At 46.8% G+C, this 21,026-nt stretch overlaps 1 protein-coding gene across 1 annotated transcript in view; it reads right to left on the bottom strand.

Moving 5' to 3' along the window:
• Positions 1 to 590: 590 nt before the first annotated feature.
• Plcg2 (phospholipase C, gamma 2) overlaps positions 591 to 21,026 on the bottom strand; it is a 136,868-nt gene continuing 116,432 nt past the window's right edge. Inside the window, exons 30-33 of the mRNA NM_172285.2 lie at positions 20,351 to 20,518; positions 14,470 to 14,558; positions 1,275 to 1,459; positions 591 to 948 (exon numbers count right to left, since the gene is read on the bottom strand). Coding sequence (NP_758489.1) covers positions 906 to 948; positions 1,275 to 1,459; positions 14,470 to 14,558; positions 20,351 to 20,518 — 485 coding nt within the window. The 3' untranslated portion in view covers positions 591 to 905. The remainder of the gene's footprint in view (positions 949 to 1,274; positions 1,460 to 14,469; positions 14,559 to 20,350; positions 20,519 to 21,026) is intronic.

Here is a 21,026-nt window from a genome sequence, read left to right as displayed (position 1 = left end):
TTCTGAAACACTCTAACATCAATTCCATCAGAGCTTAACTTGATGCACCCGAATGTTCGATAACCCAGGGAAATTTGCCTGTAAACCTACCTTTCAGCTGCCTCTTTGACCAGCAATGATGCTATTGGCTGTGGCCCCAGAGGATCTTGGCAGCAGCCTCCTACCAGACTCAAGAGGACCCTGGATGTGATGAGTCGGGGCAGATACAACAAGGACATGCAATAAGCTAGCACCCCAGCACTCCAATATCACTAGCCATGAGTCAAAGAAAAAATGTCTTAAGGGCAGACTCTATCTCCCATTTCTGCAGATTCCATGTAGCTTTGTCTAGACAACTGCTTTGCCAGTGGTAGCTAACACACATTGAGGTCAGCTCCTGACCAGCCTTTGGGGTTGTGTAGAATACAGTGGTGGCCTGAACTATAGAATCATTTGCCTCTTAGCTGAAATCTTTTTTTTTGGAATCTAATGAATTAGTTCCCCGTGTCTCAGCTCACCTTCCGGGGAAGTCAGTTACCTGGGTCACACAGGTAGAAGCTTGCTCACCACAGAGGAACTCCTGTTTACTGTACAGATCAGGTACAGAACGCTTAACGGCATGAAACTGTTGTCTTTATTCAATGAGGCTGAGAACAGGGAAGTTCAAAAGGCACACAGTTGGGGGGATCCTCTATCAGGGGTAGTATAAGTTAAGAAAGTTGTCCAAGGTGGAAAAATAGCAGGAAGGTCTCAACGCCTCCTGCCCACGGGGGCGTCTTCAGAACTGTCATCTCTATGGTGAGTGGCTCGGAGAGAGGACGATGAATGTCACAGATGAATCTCTTCCTGGGGGCTGTTTATAAGGCTCTCCCGTACCCAGATGCGCTCGTGAACACCGTGCGCATGCGCGCACGCACACACGGCTTCTAGGAGTAGAACCTGCTGTTGCTTACTCTCTTCTCTCTCAGCCTGAAATACAGGAGATTGAGTCCCATCAGTGGGTAACTCCCACCCTACCTCGCAGGTCACCTGTGGCTGAGTGGAGGAGGCTCTGGGCTCCTAGCATACCCCCTGAGCCTTGGGGAATGTCCACTTCCCCCTTGGTCCTTGGCAATGGCGGCTCTTTAAGGATCCAATGAGAACACACCTGGTGGGCGGAGCTTAGGCAGTGTTCTTTGAAGGTTAGTTCATTTGCTTAAGGTGTTAGGAAGCCTCTAGGTCGCTCCTAGAAGCTCCAAGACTTTAGGGGATTGGAGGGGACGTGGAGGGGTTGGAGGGGTTATGGGTACACCTACCTCCGGTTGCACTTCTCCTGGTACAGCTGCAGCTGATTCTCGTTAACATTGAACTCCTTCACCAGGGCATCACGGTTGGCTCCGCGCAGGTTCTGGTGCGTGTCGTAAAGGAAGAGCTGGTTGTTGAGCTCTTCTTGCCGCCTCCGCAGTTGGCGACAGGAGGAATAGAGTTCCTCTTCACTCTCCTGGGGGGGGGGGGGGGGGGGGAGAGAACAACCTTGTGAGTGACCTCTTCCAAGCCCGTATGGGAGACACACCTAGAGTCTCCCATGAGTGCCTGGAAGAACCGAGGGCAGAGGTTTTGCAACTGGGTCAGCTCCTGGAGGGCAGGGCCTAATTTAAGCAAAGGTGACTTTTGCAACATAGTAGAACTTCCTTCCAAGGTTGGAGTCTCTCCTGTTGACCTCTGGCCTCTGCTTTACCATCATCCATCATCGCCTACACAAAAGCTAGCAGCTGCCACAGTCCTTGGTCTTCCAAATGTGGCTTTGATATAAAACCCTGAAACACAAGAGCACTGTGTGTCTTTCTGAGTTGAATCTGCGCATCACTAGGTCAGATCAACTGGCTCATGGGTGTCTATGCAGGCACGTGTTCACGAGGAAGAGGGTGGCACCAGGTGAGGACAGAGGTGCTGAGAGCAGACAACTTAGTATCATTCATTAAGGGACTTAAAAGGCAGAGTAAGGCTGGGGAAATGCTCGGTCCATAAGAGCTTGGGCTGTACGCATGAAGATGATCCCCTGAAACCTTGACCCAAGTGATACAAACTTAATATCGTCAAGGGAGTCAAAGACAGGTGGATCCCCAGGGCTCACTGGCCAGCCAGCTTACCCTAATTAATAAGCTCTATGCCAGTGAGAGAAGCTGTCCCAAAAACCAAGGCAGGAGCTGGAGAAATGGCCCAGGCATTAAGAGTTCTTGCTGGCTGGGAGTGGTGGCGCACACCTTTAATCCCAGCACTTGGGAGGCAGAGGCAGGTGGATTTCTGAGGTCGAGGCCAGCCTGGTCTACAGAGTGAGTTCCAGGACAGCCAGGGCTACACAGAGAAACCCTGTCTTGAAAAACCAAAAAAAAAAAAAAAAAAAAAAAAAACAGAGTTCTTGCTGATCCCACAGGGACCAGAGTTAGGTTCCAAACACCCACATCCGGCAACTCAGAGCCACCCGTAACTCCACTCCAGGGGATCCAACACTGTTTCTAGCACCTGGTCTCACATGCACATAGACCCCTGCATACTTTCCGTTGTCTCATGTTAACATTCTGTGGGTAGCTACAAGGGCGGGGTGGGGGAGGAGCAGGTTCTTCTGATACATTGTACAACTTCCATAAAGCTGAAGTCTCTCTCATGGACCCCAGCCGCTGCTTCAGGAACTACAATCCTATGCTTGCTGCAGTCTCACCTCGGCAGCATCTTCTCCAGAGATGCTCTCTCTTGGTTCATCCATACACAACTCCTCCATAGCAGTGTTACTATTTGACTGTAGCACAGTGTTTCTTAACCTGTGAGTTGTGACCCCTTTTTTTTGGGGGGGATGTCAAACAACCCTTTCACAGAGGTTGCCTAAGACCATCGAAAGACAGGGATGTTTACATTACAATTCATGACAGTAGCAAAATTACTGTATGAAGCAGCAACGAAAATAATTCTATGGTGGGGGGGGGGGGGAGATCACCACACCACGAGGGTCATAGCATCAGGAAGGTTGAGAACCACTGCTGTAGTGTTTTGCTGAGTCAGGTCTTCTGGCTTGGCTTCCCACCATAGCCCATCTATATAGCTACTTCCACACGAATGAGCATCAATTTATTACAGGCTGCTTTTTTTCTTTCCTCTCAAGAATCACTGATGTCCTAAATGGCTTCTAGAAGAGCAAATCCTCTCCAGAAAGACCTCCACCAAAAGAATAACTATGGCAACCGCAGCTCTAGGAAATGCATTTCCTAAATAACAGGCCTCAGAAGTCAAAACTGCCCCCTTGATATGTGGGCAGCAGAAAGCATGGGACATCTGCAGGCACGAAAACATGGATCTTACCATCCATCTCCACCAGGCCCCTGGGTGACCAGCGCACCATCAATGCACAGCGATACCCGGGATGAGAACTTTTCTTTTGAGGTCTCAATGGCGGGGCTCAAATGTTTCAGTAAATCATGTCGTAATAAATGGATGTACTGTCACCCAGGCTTCGGAGTGCAAAGTGGATTTAAGATAATCCTGGGAGGGGGGGGGCAGGAGAACGGTAAACTAGCTCTTCACATATAGCCACCAGCTACATTAGCCCCAACCCAAGGCTTTCGAAGCTTAGCATTGACGTCTCTCTATAGTGGCAGAATCCACTATCGCGTGGAGATTATTTCATCCGCTCTGAGACTGTACTGCCCAGCATCCTTCATCCTTGGTCACACAGCCAGTGACTCGGCTAACTCTCCTGCATCAGCACCCTCTGCTTCATCTCCTGCTGTGATGCTCTGGACCGGATTCTTTCCTTAAAGACTGGGAGCCTCCCTGCTGACTGTCATTTTTCCCATCGTAGCTTTCTCGAACTGCGGTGAGTCGGGACTTTGTGAGTGCTGTGGCTGCCTTGATCCTCTAACCAGACCACTGGCGCTTTCTCCATACTGAAATAAGGTATCTCTGTCTGTGCTTATAAGAGTAGCTTTCCTGCCCACCCACACCATCCCCCTGGCCCCCAAGAGCCCTTCTCTGGCGTTCATGGCTTGACTGATTACAAGGCCTGGCTTCTGCCCTGTCTCTGTTCTTGATATCCCTTCCTGGGCTGAACCTATTCTAGCTTTGATCTAAAGTGACAGACAGGTGACTCTTCCTGTCCCTGGGGTATTTTATTAACTGGTGCTCTTAACTGTGTCTCGGGATAAGGAAGCTAGAGGAGGAATCGTGAAGGATACTGGCCAATCCACAGAGCGAGCGCTCAGAACATACACATTTACCAACTCAGTGTCTCACAAGAGTGTGGCCTACAGTAACCCCAACCAGTCACACAGCAAGATCAGAGGTCACAGATCTCCACAGTGGCTATAATAATCTACCATATGCTGAAAATTCAAAATAGATTCCGATGGCGCAGGACCACTCGAAGCTATCAGGTGCTGCTAAGGAAAGCCTGCATGAAGGGCTCCATACAGGGTTGTCCCAAGCCTCCGTTTTCAAAATTCTCAACATGTGCAAAGTATGTGGAAAGTAAGGTTTGCCTGTATAAGTGTGACATGCATTTTACTAGTCTTTTCAAGTAATTTTGGCTACTTATTTAGAATATTTTTTCTTTCGGGGTTTATTTTTATTGTATGTATGTAAGTATTTTGTATGTGCATGTCTGAGGCCCGTGGAAGTCATAAGAGTCATGGATTCCCCTGGAACTGGAGTGTCAGGCAGTTATGGGCTGTCCCATGAGTGCTGGAGAGCAAACCCAGGTCCTCTGCAAGAGTAGCCAGTGCTCTTAACTGTTGAGCCAGCTCTCCAGCCCCTGGGGCTCTTAGTCTCGAATACCACGCATTCTCAACATCTGTCCAACTTATGGTATCAAAGGCAAATAATGACTCAGGGAGGTCGCCATGTTTAAAGGTGCAGGAAGGGTTGCCTTCTGACCCACAATCAAGTTCATAAAGTTCCCAAGACAAAGAAGTAAAGAGATTTGTATCCATTTGTATCCATTGGTATCCATTTGCAGAATGCAAAGGCTCACTTCTGAAGTCAGGGTACTGTGGGCTTTTTTGTGTGTGGACTGGCTCACCCGGACTATGAAAACATATCCTTGCCGTTTTACCTTTATTGACTTAGGGTCAGGAGCTGAGCCGCGGTGCAGGCGTGGAGGTCAGAGAAGAGTTTAGCAGAGTCCGCTCCCTACGTCCACCCTGCGGGTCCTGGGGATTAAACTCAGGTTCTTCATGCTTCAAACACAACATCTTTACCACTGAGCACCTCAGCAGGCTCAAAGTCGTGTCTGTGACCTGAATCCGAATCTGAATTAGCTTTTACTTCCCAAGCTTTTCACTGCCACGTCCTTTGGAAACTAAGCCTTCTATATCGTTATATCGTTTCTATATTGTTGACACCTTATAGTATTTTGTATTTCTTAGAATCTCAACGTGTGGTCCAGGCTGAGCTCAAACTTACAGGCTTGGGCAATCCTGCTTCGACCTACTGAATAGCAGGGACTCCGGGTGTGCCCCACCCCACCTAGCCATCTTTAGTTTTACGTCTGCATTACTGCTTTCCCCAATACTCTCCCATCCACTTCCAGCCTTTTGTAATTTGTTCTTAGGCTTTTTTGAAAACCCTAGACTGTCGGATTCTTTCCCCCATCAGAGTCCAGCCCAGTTGCCCAGTTAGGTGGAAGTGCTTGCTACACACTCAAACTCCTGTCCTGATCTGTTCCTCTGTTTACCCTCATGGTTAAGTTTCTGGTGGTGACTTCCTCCCCGCTGTGACATGCTCGAGTCCTGTGATTTCAACAATCCCCGTGAAAACAGCATTTCCCTGTGACTGCTGCTGGCATGTCCCTGTCCTCCAGTCTCCAGGGCTAATGAGGACAAGTCCAATACTAGACTTTACCTTATACACACTCAAGCGTGTTTGGGTGTATCAGCCATTTTCTATTCATTGCACTGAATCAAATGAACGAGCCTATAGAGACTGTCCCTCTGCCTGAAGAGTGGCCCAGCCTGTCACTTCAACAATCTCCCTCTCTAATGGTATTGTATTCTAGATTCTGAAGTACTTCAGCACTCTGCCTTAAACATAGGCACCTTTTTCTCTTCTCTTCTCTTCTCTTCTCCTTCTCCTTCTCCTTCTCCTTCTCCTTCTCCTCCTCCTCCTCCTCCTCCTCCTCCTCCTCCTCCTCCTTCTCCTTCTTCTCTCTCTCTCTCTCTCTCTCTCTCTCTCTCTCTCTCTCTCTCTCTCTCTCTCTCTCATTTGTTTTTTGAGACAGGATTTCTCTGTGTAGCCCTGGCTGTCCTGGAACTCACTCTGTAACCAGGTTAGCCTCGAACTCAGAAATCCACCTGCCTCTGCCTCCCAAGTGCTGGGATTAAAGGTGTGTGCCACCACTGCCCGGCGGCACCTTTCTTTAAATTGACATTTTCTTTTGTTTCATTTTGTATTTCAAGTCAGTATTTCTCTGTGTATCCCCGACTGTCCTGAAGCTAGCTCTGTAGACCAGGCTGGCCTTGAACTCAGAGATTTTCATTACATAAGAGGTCAGAGTCTGGTTTTTTTTTGTTTGTTTGTTTGTTTTTTTTTTTTTGTTTCCAGTTCCAGATCCTTTTCCAGGGCTCCACGAGCTAGCTCCCAAGGTGCCTCTGACTTCCATCTTCCAGCTCCACTGCCCGCCATCCTCTCTATAGCTGCATGGTAGACCTTTCTTCCTCTGTGTGGGCTAGGTTTTTTGGTTTTTGGTTTTTGGTTTTTTTTTTCCATTACAGCTTGGGGCTTTGTTTGGTTGGTATCTGTGTCCTATCGATGGATCTGGGGAGGCAAGCATAGCCGCCCCTCTCTCTTTGGACCTGACATGGCCAAACTCTACCTGGTTAGGCACCAGGAGGGTCTTAATCTGTCTTTAGGTCCCTCCCCAGTAGAAGAAGATTCATTCTCAATTGCAAAAGCTTCCAGCTCAATGCTTGGGCCTCTGGGCCTCTGGGTGAACGGACATGTGCGCCCTTTCCCTACCTCACGGGTGGCTCTCAGTGTGTTTATTTCTCTATTGTTTTATGAATCTCAAAGCCACCAATGTGTCATGGCTTTTCTCCAATGAAGGAACACTTCTGCTGGGCTATGTGTGCCTTTGGCTGGAAAGCCACCAAGCTGGGTTTCCCATAGATCTCACTACCTCTTGCTCCTTTCTCCTACCAGCCCAGAGCAAAGCATATTCCAACCCAACCCAGGCTAATTAGGGAAGCCAGTTTTCTAAATGTCCCTGCCAGGGACCACCAGCTTGTTCCCTGATGATGGTCACACTCTGTTCTGTTCCCCCAAAAGCAGGTCATCTGGGCACAGACCCCTTCCCCTAAATGTCAAGGCTGAACTGAACCCCAGCCCTGACTTTCAGAAATCATTTCCCCTTAAAGCAGATGTCCTCAGCCTTCCTAATGCCTCCACGCTTTGATACAGTTCCTCATGTTGTGGAGAGCCCCACCCCCCCAACTGTAAAGTTATTTCCTTGCTACTCCATAACTATAATTTTGCTACTGTTATGAATCATGATGTAAATAACCAATATGTAGGATATCTGATATTTGACCCCTGTGAAAGGGTCCTTTGACCCTCCCAAAAGGGGTTGCAACCCACAGGTTGAGAACCACTGTCCCTTTTTTTAATTGTAGCATCTTTTTGTTCTTGTTCTAGTTATTCCACTGTCAGATATCTAGTCCATAGGGAATATTTTTAATCAAAAAAAAAAGGCCTCTAATATTTACAAAGTCAACAAATAAAAACAAAAAAAACAAAAACAAAAAAAAAAAACAAAAAAAAAAGCCTGCCACTAACTGCAGCGCCCAGGGGTGGAAGAGGGGCCGAGTGACTCAGGAACCTGAAGCTGACAAGACAAAGCATTCAGGACTTTGAAAAATCACACGCCAGAGAAGGACTTTTTCAAGCTGTCTGCAGAGGGGGAAAGGGCACACACATGTGAATCCAACTTCACAAATATCACGTGCAGGAAAAAAAAAGAGAGACAGGGCAGAGGAGACAACAAGCTATAAGCAGGCTGTTGTGGGGATTTTTTTTTTAAACCTCACTCCTTTCTTATCCTGCTCCCCAAATTAAATATAACACGTAATATCATAATGCTAAAACACTCCTTAAAAACATACATTCAGCAAACACAGTAAAGAACCAAGGGTTCTTAGAGTATCTGTGTAGTGTAAATGGCCACCTCGGAAGAGATTTGAATTCTTTATTGATAGACTTCCACAGCTTTAAGCTTTATTTCAACAAACACTTCATGAAAAAACTCCATCAGGGCTCTCTGGGGATCAATCCCTTGTTTGGGAAAGTCTTGATGGCTCTCGCATCCGGAGGTCACAGTGACATCCAGCAGGGCTGGACCCCCTAGACATCAAGGGGGAAGCCTAACATATTGCACGTGTGGCCTGCACAGCCTCTGAGAGAGGCTTCATCCCGGCATGGATGGAAATGCCAACTGGCAGCTGGAGATGGTACAGAACCAGGTGACAGATGTACGAGTAAATACAGGCTCAGGAGCCAGCCGCCAAAATGACACTTGCACACATTCAGAGGCTTCCTCTTAAAGAGCAGATCCGCAGGAGGGGACGTTATCCATTCAAAACCTCCTCCCACTCCCAGCCTCCCTCGTTCAACAGTGGGGTCCCCCAACATGGGTCCCCCAACATACCAGGGCATCCCTCAACAAGGCAGCCAAGCATAGCTGAGCGCAGTTCTCTTTGAAATACATTCACTTCTTCTGCTATCAGTGATTCCTAATAATGTATTGATCACGGTTTTGGGGGGCATTTGCGACAGCTTCCCTAAGTGTTCTCGGACTGCCTTCCGCAGCCGCAAGTGCTGACTGGTTTTCCTGTGAACTGCCTGCAGATGGACTTTATGGGCACAGAGGGGGGGCTGCAAGCTTCTCCTCCCCCCGCCCCCCCCCCAGGCCACAGAGAAAGAAGCCCAAGCGCTGACGGGGCGGGGGGGGCGGGGGCGGGGGGAGCTGAGAGGCAGGGAGTCTGACTTGGCAAAGCCTCTTCTAGCTTCCTTGTCTTCAAGGTTTAGGTTTGCGGTTCTACCAACCCTGCTCAGTTATCCAGCCCCACTCATTCCGCATCTGGGAATGGAGCCCAAGCGAATAATTCAGACATAAGGGAGACGGGCCTGAGAGCCGGAGGGGTAAATGGGTCCCATCTAAGTATTGGAGGAATACTGAGCTCATGGCCAATCTACTTAATGGCAGAATGGAATAGGAAGGTGCTTAGAATCTCATTTGAGAGCAGTGGTTCTCAAAGAAGGATATGGCCACCGGAGGGAGGTGTGACAGTGCCAGGAGAGTTAGTAACCATTGTGTGAGGTGGGAGCTGCCGCCATCTAGTGGACAAAAGGCACAGATGCTACTGAACATCTTACAAAGAATATCTTGGTGCCAAAGCTGAACAATACCAAAGTCTGGGGGTCGGGGGGGTGGGTGTGAAATTAATGCAGAGGCAGAGGCAGAGGCACCCTAGGAGAAAGGGAAGTGAACGAACTCAATACTGATTTCTTTTCTCTCTATATGTGTGATCTGTACTGAGGAGTGTGTGTGTGTGTGTGTGTGTGTGTGTGTGTGTGTGTGTGTGTACATGCATGCACATTTGTATATTTCTGTGTATGTACATGTATGTGTGGAAGCCAGGGGCCAATACTGGATGTCTCCCTCCATCACATTGTACTTTGTGTTTAAGACAGGGTCTCTCACACACCTGGATTTTACTGACTGGCTAGCCTGGCCCGCAGGCCCCAGGAGTCCTCTGCTCTGCACCTCTGCGATGCCATTACAGATAAGCACTGCTGCTGCCTGGCTTTTATGAGCGTGTCAAGGGTCAAAGCTCAGGTCCTCCTGCCCATGGGCATGTTACCAGGGGATCCATTGCCCCAGACTAACGGGGGTGGGGGGTGGGATTGGTAAGCCATCATACCATAAGGAATATACTCTCTAAGCATCTTGGTCTTATTTGTGATATGTTGGCTTGTACATAATTCATTCTGAAGAGGAGTGCTTTAAGACCCATGAGGACTTAAGCATTTTGCTCACTCAGCCACAGTATAGGAGGGAACTTTACAAAAAAGGTTCCTGTCCGGGTCTTTCTACCACAGAAGGAACATGGAATTGGCTGGAGGGGGTCTCCACTGAAGGGTCAAGTGAAAACTGTATTTTTTAGCTTAACATTTAAAATTATTTTCAAGATGGAAACTATTCTATTATCTATCCCCTTCAGATAGAATTTCCTCATCCTGAGGCTATCTTACATTAGAGGGTGGTGGTACCCTTGGCTGACTGGGTCGTTGACCACCTACCGTCTGTTACTCTCTGCCTCCTGCCTTGCTTCCTATATTTTTATGTCCTCTTTAACCCTGATGTTTTGTGAGTGCTTGAGAAACCATCATACTAGGAAGCCAAGTTACTCTCAGTCAAGTTCAGGATAGATTCATTCATTCATTCATTCATTAGAGCCCTGGCTGGTCTGAAACTGGCTATATAGACCAGACTGGCCTGGAATTCACAGACATGTGCTAGCCCCTGCCTCCTGAGTGCTAGAGTTGAAGGTATGTGCCACCATGCCTGGCTATAAATGCAGCAATTTTCACTCCCTGGATTACCACAATGGCTGTAAAAGGCGTCTCCCAGTCCTGCCACTCCTGCCCCATTGGAAAGCTCTCAGCTATGTTCCAGGAACTGACAATCAAGAAACTGCCAACATGTTAATTCTTACAGCCCAAAGAAGACCACAGGCCAACAGTTCCCCTACCAGAAAACACAATGAGGTCCAATAGCAAGATCATCATATGGCAGCACACTGGGGGCCACAATTGGCTTAGGTTTCCCAATGGGAAATGAGTGGGGGGGGGGTAATAAAATTCCCTGACTCGTGGCAAGCTTTCTGAGGTTTTGGTAGAAGAATGAAGGGTCATGGAAAAATGAATTATCTGCATGCCAGGCATTGCAATAAGAGCACTTGCACAATCGTGTTCATTGCTGCTTCATAATAGACAGAAATTGAAAACAGCCTAAATGTCCATCAACGGGTGAATGGATAATGTATTACATTTGCACAATGCAATATTACTCAGCCATTTAAAAAAATGAATGGTGAAATTGGCAGGTAAATGGATGGAGCTAGAAAAAAATCATCTTGAGTGAGGTTTACACTCGGACAAATAGGATATGTATTATATGTGGTGTTAGCTATTAAGTCTTCGATAAGTTATAATATGTATAACCACAGAGGTTACATAGAGGGAAAGGGGGTGGGAGTGGGGAGATATGGATCGCCCTAGAAGGGGGAATAGAATATATAGTTACAGAGGGAGGGCAGGAGCAGGACGGACAAATGGAGATGGGAGGGAAGGAGGTGACAGAGGGAATATGAGGAGGGCTGAAACTAAGGGCCATGGAAGGGGTGTTATATAGTTATATAGTTAACTACAATAGAAGTTTCCTAATATATATATATGTGAATATATGAATATATATGAATATACATGAATATATGTGAATATATATGTGAAATATATATATACATATATATATATGAAGTCAATCTGAATGAAGTTGCCAAATGATGTGGAAGATGGAGGCCCATCTGGACATCTCTCATCACCAAATGATGCTTCCAGTGAGTGCCAAGAACGGGTCACATCTAATTGAAAAGTTGGCCAAAAATACCCCATAGGAACAATGAGGGCTAGTGCCAAGGCTACTAATTGTTCTCCACAAACTGATGTGACGGCTCTATCGCTGAAAATTACACCTATACAGCCCATTGAACACAGACAAGTGGAGCCGGTGCCTACCTAGAGCCTTAACTCCTATGGACTAGTGTTCATGATACTTGAAGCCCTCTGCGTGCTGCCAAAGGAGAAGAGTAAACACCAGCCCAGCTACAAAGTCTTCTGTCTATAATGATGACCAACCTGCAAGATGCTCTTGTGTAATAGTGGCACAACGCTTATGAGTGCAACCAACCAATATCTGATTTGAGTTAAGGTTCACTCCATGATCCCAACACTGCTTGGGTAGCCAAAAACTGGAGAGCAGATAGGCCAGGGATCTCGGGGGAAACCAGATACTACAGGAGGAATGTAGTCATAAATAGCTCCTAATGACATTCTGCTATATTTACAGATCAGGTTTTGCTCAGCCATCCTCAAAGAAGCTTCCTGGTGAGGTTTTCTCTATTACTGTCTATTGTGATGCTAAGTGTAGGCCCCCAAGACCTGGAGTCTGCACGAAGCCCCAAGTTAATTCTGATTGGTGAATAAAGATGCCGACAGCCAATAGTTGGGCAGAAGAGCCATTGGTGGGGTTGAGGTTTCAAGGGCTTGGGGACAGGGGAACCACAAAGAGGAGGAAAGGCAGGAATAAGTCACCATGGAAGAAAAAGAACATACAGGAGGGAGGAGGAGAGCTGCCATAGGCTAAGGGCCAAGAGAAGTGGGTTCTCTTGGGTTAAGAGCAACCTAGATGAAATATATAGTAAATAGTGATAACTTGGAGTTATCAATAAGAAAGTAGATTCTAATGACATGGAGGGTAAGCAGCTGCCCAGTTATTGTGCTGCCTAAGGCTATTTAAAAATATAGAGGTTGTGTGTGTCTTTCATCTGGGAACATAAGTGGTCTAAAGTAGGGAAGAAACGCCCGAATTGGGACTCTTAGTATTTGTTACTCCACTTCCTCCTTCAGCAAATGATAACAACAACAGAGAAGGAGCTGCAGCTAGACAATGTTCAGAGGGTGAGAGACCTTGGGACACCCAGTCCTAAACGGGATGTCTTCACCATCCTTCCCTTCGGGGTTCAGGGAAGACCGTGGGAGAAGAAGTGGAAAGCTTGTAAGACCCAGTTAGGATGGTGGGCTCTGAGGAAACAAGGCCTTCTAAACACAACAGGACCACATATGAACTCATGGAGACCATGGCAGTGTGCACAGGGCCCGCACGGGTCTGCACCAGATCAAGTCCCAGCTCAGATAGAAGTGGACCCAGCAGCTATCTCCAGTTGTCTCACTGAGGATACAAACCACTCTTAAGGGTTAGCCCCAGGTCCAGCAGTAGTTAGCCAACACAGAAGAAATCAGTGACATCCTTGAAGGTCCTTTGTCTCATACGCTTTTGACAGGGAAAATTTTTTAACCTTACGTGGATCCTTTGCATATATATAATATGTGTGTGTATATGTATATATGTGTATACATACATATATATATATATATATATATATATATATATATACACACACACATATATGTATATATGCATAGATAGATAGATATCTTCCAGTTCTGTGGTTTTAGGGAATTCCTGTGCATACAAATATGTGTATCTCTGTGCCTACATGTATATCATGTGCTTTTTTCTTTTTCCTTTGGCTATTTTTCTTCAGTTTCTTTGTTTTATCCTGTTCTGGTTTGCTTTTGTTTTGTTATCATCCTTTAGATGTCTACTTGTATCCTAATGAATGGAACGGGTGTGGATTCTGATGGGGGGGATGATAGGGGAATGTCAGAGGAGTTGAGGAAGGGGAACCATGATCAGAATATATTGTATAAAAAAATCTAATTTCAATAAAAGAAAGAAAAATGAGACAAAAAAAAAAAAAACTTGCTACACAGGTTACCAGCTATGAGAGCCTAGTCTAAGTCCATGGCACTCTTTGGTGTCTTTCAGTGAAGCCAAGATCTTCCCACCACATTTACATGTTACCATTTGAATGCAAAATGACCTCACACAGACATGTGTTTGTTTAAATATGGTCCCCACCTTGTGGTGTTGAAGCTGTGGAAGAAGAGAGTCACTCACTGATGGCAATGGTGAGCATTGAAGTTTTTAGCCCAGTCCCACTTCCTATGCAGTCTTTGCTTCCTGATTCCTCTGCAAGAAGCTGTCCAAACTCCCCCACCACAGTGCCACCGTCACCATACTTCCCTCACCAAAGTGGACTGTCTCACATCAAACTGTGAGCCAAACAATCTCTCCTCCCTGATGGTGCTTCTTGTGTGGGTCACGGTGACAAAGTGACTTCAACGCACAACCAAGCTGGTTAGTCAAAGGAGAAACGAGAACTCTTCAAGACACAGACAAACAGGACTAGAACAAAGGTCCCTCCAGTGCAGAGAGTCACCAGCCCATGGGAATCAGAGTCCAGCCTTCCCCCACACAGACCCTTTGAAGCAATGACCCAAGGCCAACAGGTGAGAAACACATCCAGAAAGGAGGAGCTTGCCTGGAAAAGCATCATCTGCCCAGGCTGTTGGCGCCAAGTAACCAGGAAGAACTCCTTCCCAAGACCTCTCCCCGCAGACTGTACAGCCCACTCCAGAATCCTTCAGCAATCCTCAAGAAAGGATGCTGAGGGGAAAAACCCAGACCCTTGACTGGTCCTGGGAAGGGTTTCAGCTCATTAATCCAGAGTATTTATTTCCATTATATTCCCACCCCTGGCCAACTGGTCAGGGCCCATGACTCACCAGGACTGGCCTCATCTCACAGAAAACCAGGAGGGATGCCAGCTCGATGTCTTCACTGTACCCATTCTTCAGAGGGACTGATCTAAACCCTGGAGCAGAAACAGAAGGAGAAGAGCCAATGGCAGGCCATCAGCATCAGCTCTGGGCTTTCTTGTGATATCCTGGAGATGGCATCCCCATTCTAAGGGTAGAGAGGCCAGTGTGCCATGCCCAAGTTTCTGTCCTAAAGTTACAGAGAGAGACTAGTGTTCTTGATGAACACATCCACATAGTAAAGTTAAAACATCTGCCAACTAGAAATGGTTGGCTCAAAAGAAATCAAAACTGGGCTGACAAGACGGCTCGTCAGGTAAAGGTGCCCGCTGCAATGCCTGACACCCCGGGTCCCATAGGAAAGGAGAGATACAACTCTCCACACACGTACTTACAAAGGCACAACTGATAAATGCAATTTTAGAAAGAAGTGAGAATCTACAGACTTACCCCTCCCCATTGAAATTAGAGTGATTGATACTATTGTGGTTTAATTCCTTAAGTACTCATAAAGTCAAAAGAGTCAGAACGGTAATGAGTCTTCAACCCACTGCCTTCTCTTGGGCCTTCCCAAAGCACAGGGCTAGGGAGTCGCCTTTATCTTCAATGATTTCCTATTTGACTACCCCTTGGCAGTCTATGGCTGTCTATGGCTGCATTGATCAATCTCTCTGGAGCCCACTTCCTACTTACAATCAGGGTCCACGTGCAGCGGACCTTGAAATGTGTCTTTTTATTGAGGATTGGCGCAGGATGAGCTTGAGCAGATCCGCACCCCCAGCCCTGTTAAACAGCAGTTGCAGGGCTCCATCTCAACAGCTGATGGGTTGGCTTGTCTAAAGGAATCCATAGAAAACAGGCTACCTGCTCCCTAGCCTACAGCACAGCACTGTGAAGGGCCTTTCCTCTCTAAGCAGATGTTAGTGTTTCTTTTTGCATAGATCCCTAGCCAATAATAGACATATACATGTAAACAAATGGACATGTGTGGATACGATATATCACTGAGGAAAGACAGCAAGAAAGGCTAAATAATAGGCAATTAACAAGGACTGGCTGCAGGTAACAGACACAACTTACGAAAGACAATATAAAGCTAATGGGTTTTCTAGTTCTAATTACGTCCTTTGAATTTTTTGGTTTGGGCAGCGGAGAAGTGCATAAAAACACTGAATAGTGCAAGTGTAAGATCCAGTGAGAAGCTGCAGCTACAGAATGGCTGCTCTAACTGTATAAAAGCTTATTGATATAGAGACTTAAGAGGTCTGTTTCAGTGTGTAATGTTTATTTGAATTTTTACAATAGGTTTATTTTTTTAAAAAAATAAAAAGCACAGATCAGTGCATGGTCCCTCGTAGCTTTCATACAACCTTCCATCTTAGCCATCCCTTCTAATGGCTGATTTGTTCCCAGAGCTTTTTATTTATATGGTATCTGCTGAGCTGCACAGATTAGACACACCCCATTTCCTTACACCATCCTTCATCCCTGTGTTGGCCCATACTCTTAGGGAATATCTACACTATCTATTATCCTATCACCTTTATAATTAACATTTGTTTATGTGTAGTGTATGTAGCGTGTTCTCTCCTTCCACCATGTGAGGATTGAACCTAGGCTGTCAGGCTTGGCCACAAGCACCTTTCCCTGCTGAGCCATCTCACCAGCCCCAGCTTCCCACCTTTACACAATACCTATTGAATCTCTCCTCTGCTGCTGCTACTGCTTAGGATAAGGAAAAGGACATAGCCACCCAACCCTGAGCCTTCCTTCTTTTTTTCCCCTCCCAATTTTGGATATTTTTAAGGTGTAATTGTTTCTATACCAATGTATAGAACATTTGCATCCTGTTGACTTTTTTTAGAGCATGAGCAAGAAAAGTTTTATTGAGCGATAAAGTAACAACTCCCTGTTTCAGGGCGTCTTGGAAATAAGCCATTATTACAACCATTATTCTCCACAAAGAAAGGCTTGGGTATATTTTTCATTGTTGATTTGGCTTTTTGTTGTTGTTGTATCAAGTCAGGGTTTCTCTGTATATTGGCTCTGGCTGTCCTGGAACTCAGTATGTAGAGCAGGCTGGCCTCAAACTCAGTTTCCCAAGTGCTGGGATTAAAGGCATGCACCACCACTGCCCAACTCAAACAAACATACTGTTAAATTGCTCAATTCTCCCAGTCTTTTTTTTACTTAACTTCCTTGTGCATGTCTTAGCTACCTGGCTTTGTTCTCTTGTGCTCATGTGACACAGAATCCCCAATTGTGCATTTTAAGTGGATTTGAGTTTATAGATGTGTGATAGTTGAGATAGGTATAAAACTCTCAGGCCACATCCCCCACACACACCCCATAGCATTTGGGGGGCATTCTGAGTTCATTAAATACTGCTGTGCTGAAATTGTCTAACCTATTCCCACCTGATGACTGATGAGACTTTAGGCAGTGTTTGGTATGTTGGCTGCTCTAGCTTCTGTGTGGGTTGATAATCACAGACTGTCTGTAGATATCCGCATAATACTGGTCTAGATTAATGTAGTTTGTGACTTCCATTAAGATGCAAATGCAGATTCTGTGCTCTAACCCCTTGTGAACCCTGTTAAGACACAGATTCTGTGCATCTTAATGGCCGACCTGAGGAGAGTTTAGTGTTGATGGATTGGGAGAATAAACTAGACCTTGGGGTATTCAGGGGTGGCCCAGGACAATGCTAGGCAGCTATAAACTCCAGCTTTAGGGCAAGAATGACTGAGGGTGTGTGCCTCTTGAGCTAGGAAGAATGGGCTCTGGCCGGAGTCCCTCATATTTCCACTTACTGCCCAACTCTGGGAAGCCACTAGTGGACTAAAGCCAAGCTATTTCTCAGTTTCACCAACCATGAAAATTGTATTATTTTTAGTTTTGTTTATTTCACGTGGAGAAAGGAAGTGAAGGAAGGCCTGCCCTGGGGCTTTAAGTGCCCACTTGAAAGAAGAGGTCCCTCAAGGACAGTCTACAGAGAAGGAAAAACAAGGGGGCAAGTGCCAGCCTGTGACCTTGAATGAGTGAATTCACATCTGCAGGGAGGGAGGGAGGGAGGGAGGGAGGGAGGGAGAGAGAGAGAGAGTGCTAGCTCACAGGATTATTGTAAGGATTAAAGAAAAGGAAATTAAGGTAGCTGAGTACTGTAAGTTTGTCTCCCTCCTGAGTCGGGCCCAGCCGGTTTGAAGGCTTAAGTGCAGCCACCCTAACAATGGGCAAAGTTTATTTTCGAGTTTAGACGGCCCTGGGAGCCATCTGCACAAAAGGACTATTCATTTTATTTCCTGCCTCTCATGAATATAGATATGCCGGGAGCCTGCAAGGCGAGGGAGAAGAGCCGTGCTGTGATTATCTCCTGGTTAGAACGGGGAGGAGGCTCCCATTATTAATCCACCTCCATGTTTCCTTGCTGGGTTTTTCTTCTCAGTCTCCAAGCGAATTCATCTTAGGGGAATTGTTTCCCTCCCAGTAAGGAAAGTCAGTGTACCATGAGCTCTGACTGCATCCTGAGGGTCACCTCCCCATCTCCCAAAGGATGATAGGGCCAGGGGCGGGACAAGGTGGTCCAGAAACGAGCTGGCCCTGGTTCCTTAATGCCATGAGGTCATTAAGACCAGAACGGCAAAGATTCACTTTTCTTGATGTGAAGAGGCAGCATCGCCTCTGAACCCTGATTGCTGGGCTAATCTGAAGAAGCACATAGCAAATCAGCGTCCAGCCGCTCAGGTGCTGACTTTAAAGTCACCTGTCATATATGTTAACCATCAAGGAGTGCTTGTTGTTGTTGTCTGACATGCTCAAATGTGATTTCTAAATTGCTAAATAGAAATCTGAGGCTTTATACATTTTCCCAGACTCTTCCTCTAGTGTCTGGGCCCTCAGCAGTAAGACTGGCAGCTGGGGACTAGCCTCTTTAGCTCAGTACTGCCCAGGTCCTCCCAGGGAGCTGGCCATAATACAGGCTGATTCCCGAGCGCCACCCTGGGCTGAATCGGAGCATCCCAAGGTGGACCCAGAAATCAGCATTTTCAAACAGGAGCCCCTAAGGCATCTGCTGGTTGGAAATGCATCTAGCAGGGAGTGGGAAAAATGGCTACAGAAGCTGAGAGACTTCATGAAAGAAGGGGTGGCGTGGTCCAAGTTTTCAAAAGACCCAGCTCAGCACTGAATAGAGCCTAGGCTTCCAAACATCAAAAGATGGTAATTTGACATAAATGACAAAAAATGATAGTAATTTCTTTCTCTTGAAAAATGACTGCTCTGGGAAACAAGGGAACAGTGACCTCCTGGGGAATTCAGAAGGATCTACGGTGTCTGCCTCATGAACTGGCAATGCCGTGGATGAGGAAGAAATCCACCACATAGCTGGTCTGCGTGTTGGGTTACATGTGAAATCCGGGGAGGAAGGTCCTGAGAGAAACCATCCCACATAAGAATAGTCACTGTCTATGCTCGGCCCAGGGAGTAGCCCTATTAGAACCTGTGGCCCTGTTGGGGTGGGTGTGTCACTGTGGGTGTAGGCTTTAAGACCCTTATCCTAGCTGCCTGGAAGTTAGTCTTCTGCTAGCAGCCTTCAGATGAAGATGTAGAACTCTCAGCTCCTCCTGCACCATGCCTGCCTGGATGCTGCCATGCTCCCACCTTGATGATAATGGGCTGAACCTCTGAACCCATAAGCCAGCCACAATTAAATGTTGTCCTTATAAGAGTTGCCTCGGTCATGGTGTCTGCTCACAGCAGTAAAACCCTCACTAAGACAGCCACCTTCAGAGAAACCCCAGGTCTCACAAGACACTGTCTTAGCTGCCCTGGAAAAATTCAATAGAGTGGGTTTTGTTGTTTCATGGGTTTGTTTGTTTGTTTGGGAATTTCATATCTGCATATAGTGTGCTTTGGTCAAATCTATCCCCTAGTTCTTCATCACTGTTTTCCCCTCCCAAGGACAGGTGTAAATGTGGGGCCATCTCCTGGAGCTGGGTATCCTCCCAGGGGCTAAATTCCTGAAGAAGATGGGGTGCTCCTTCTCCCAATAGCCATCGGTTGCTAACAGCTCCTCATCGTGGAGTGAGGCTTCATGAGCCCTCCCCTTATCTGGGCTGTGGTTTGGACTGGCTTGTTCTTGTACTGGTCTTATGCTGTGTGTACCTCTGTAGCTCTGGTGACCTTTCTGTTCTGTCTTCCTCAATGCTCCCTGAACTTTTGGGGAGGGAGGTGATATATCTAGATCTAAGATCTCCATGGTCTTCTTCTCTCTGTATTTATTATCATCTCCTGTGACAAGAAGCTTCTGTGATGGGGGGGGGGGTGCTGAGAGATGCCCAAATTAACGGGTTCATACGTGACCCACTTTGGCTTAATGGCAGAGGGGGTTGTATTGTGTTCAGCATAAAAATAAACCTAGCAAGCAAGTCAGCCTCCAAGTCTAGTGCGAGACAGTAAGTTTGGGATGCTTAGGAAACTTGGACCCCATGGATGCTTAGGGCCTCGTCCTGATGACACAGGCCAAGGGCATGCATGGCTTGCTCATATTAGAACATATTTCTCCATCTACTAATGAAGATAAAATGCCCGAGGCATCTCAAAATGAAAGCAAACAGCGCCAGGTTGAAGATAGTCTAACATTGATGGTTTCCTCAAAGAGGCCAAAGTTGAAAGGATTCGGCCTTTCTCCACCCCCCCCTCCCGCCCCTGTGCTTAGTACCCTTCTGAATGGCTTTGTTGTGACTTACTCTAAACCAGGAAAGATGTTGGTGTGTTCCTTTTACAGCCAGCAGCACAGACCAAAGAACTGGGCTCCCCCAAACTGAACATCCTTGCCAACGCTCCTTACCGGATTTGATGCCTTTAATGGGGTACGTGGCATGAGCCAGGAAGTTGGGATCACTGAACATGTCTTCTTCGTAGACCACAAAGCGTAGGAAGGCAAGGTTTGGATCATAGATCTCAAATGTCACCTTCTCCTGAGTTGGAGCCCAGACAGGGCTGAGGCCATTGTCATCTAGAAAGAGACCAAAGCTTGTGCTTACTGCAACTTGTGCCCTGCCTCCTCATAAGCCAGTCTCTTCAGCCTCAGCTTGAACCTCTCCACAAACTTGCATACGCATCTGCATCTATGCCCAGGTCTAAGAATCCCTGAATAATAATAATAATAAGCTTTGGTTATTTCTTTTGCAGCAGGCAATCCTGCTGCAGGCCAGCCTTCCAGGACCAGAGCCAACAGGAGACCTCACCCATCTCTCCTCCTGGGATAGGTGAAGGGAAGCAGAGAACTGTAGAGTGGAACTCAAGGGGGAGAGGACCAAGAAAAGAGGTGAGCAGAACACGTGTGAGCTGATGGACCCCTTGGCCTGAGAAGGAAAGTGGGATGGGGGGGGGGGTGTCTCTGAAGCCTGTTGGGAGTTCTCGTGGAGAACCACCCTTGTAAGGCAAGACACACAGCAAACCTGCCACCCTATAGAGAAGGCCAGCTGACTTGGTCTGCACCTAAGTTGTTCCCTGGGCAGGTG

This window comes from Mus musculus, chromosome 8, assembly GCF_000001635.26.
Source record: "Mus musculus strain C57BL/6J chromosome 8, GRCm38.p6 C57BL/6J".
Classification (NCBI taxonomy): domain Eukaryota; kingdom Metazoa; phylum Chordata; class Mammalia; order Rodentia; family Muridae; genus Mus; species Mus musculus.
This window is presented reverse-complemented; position numbering and strand designations above follow the sequence as displayed.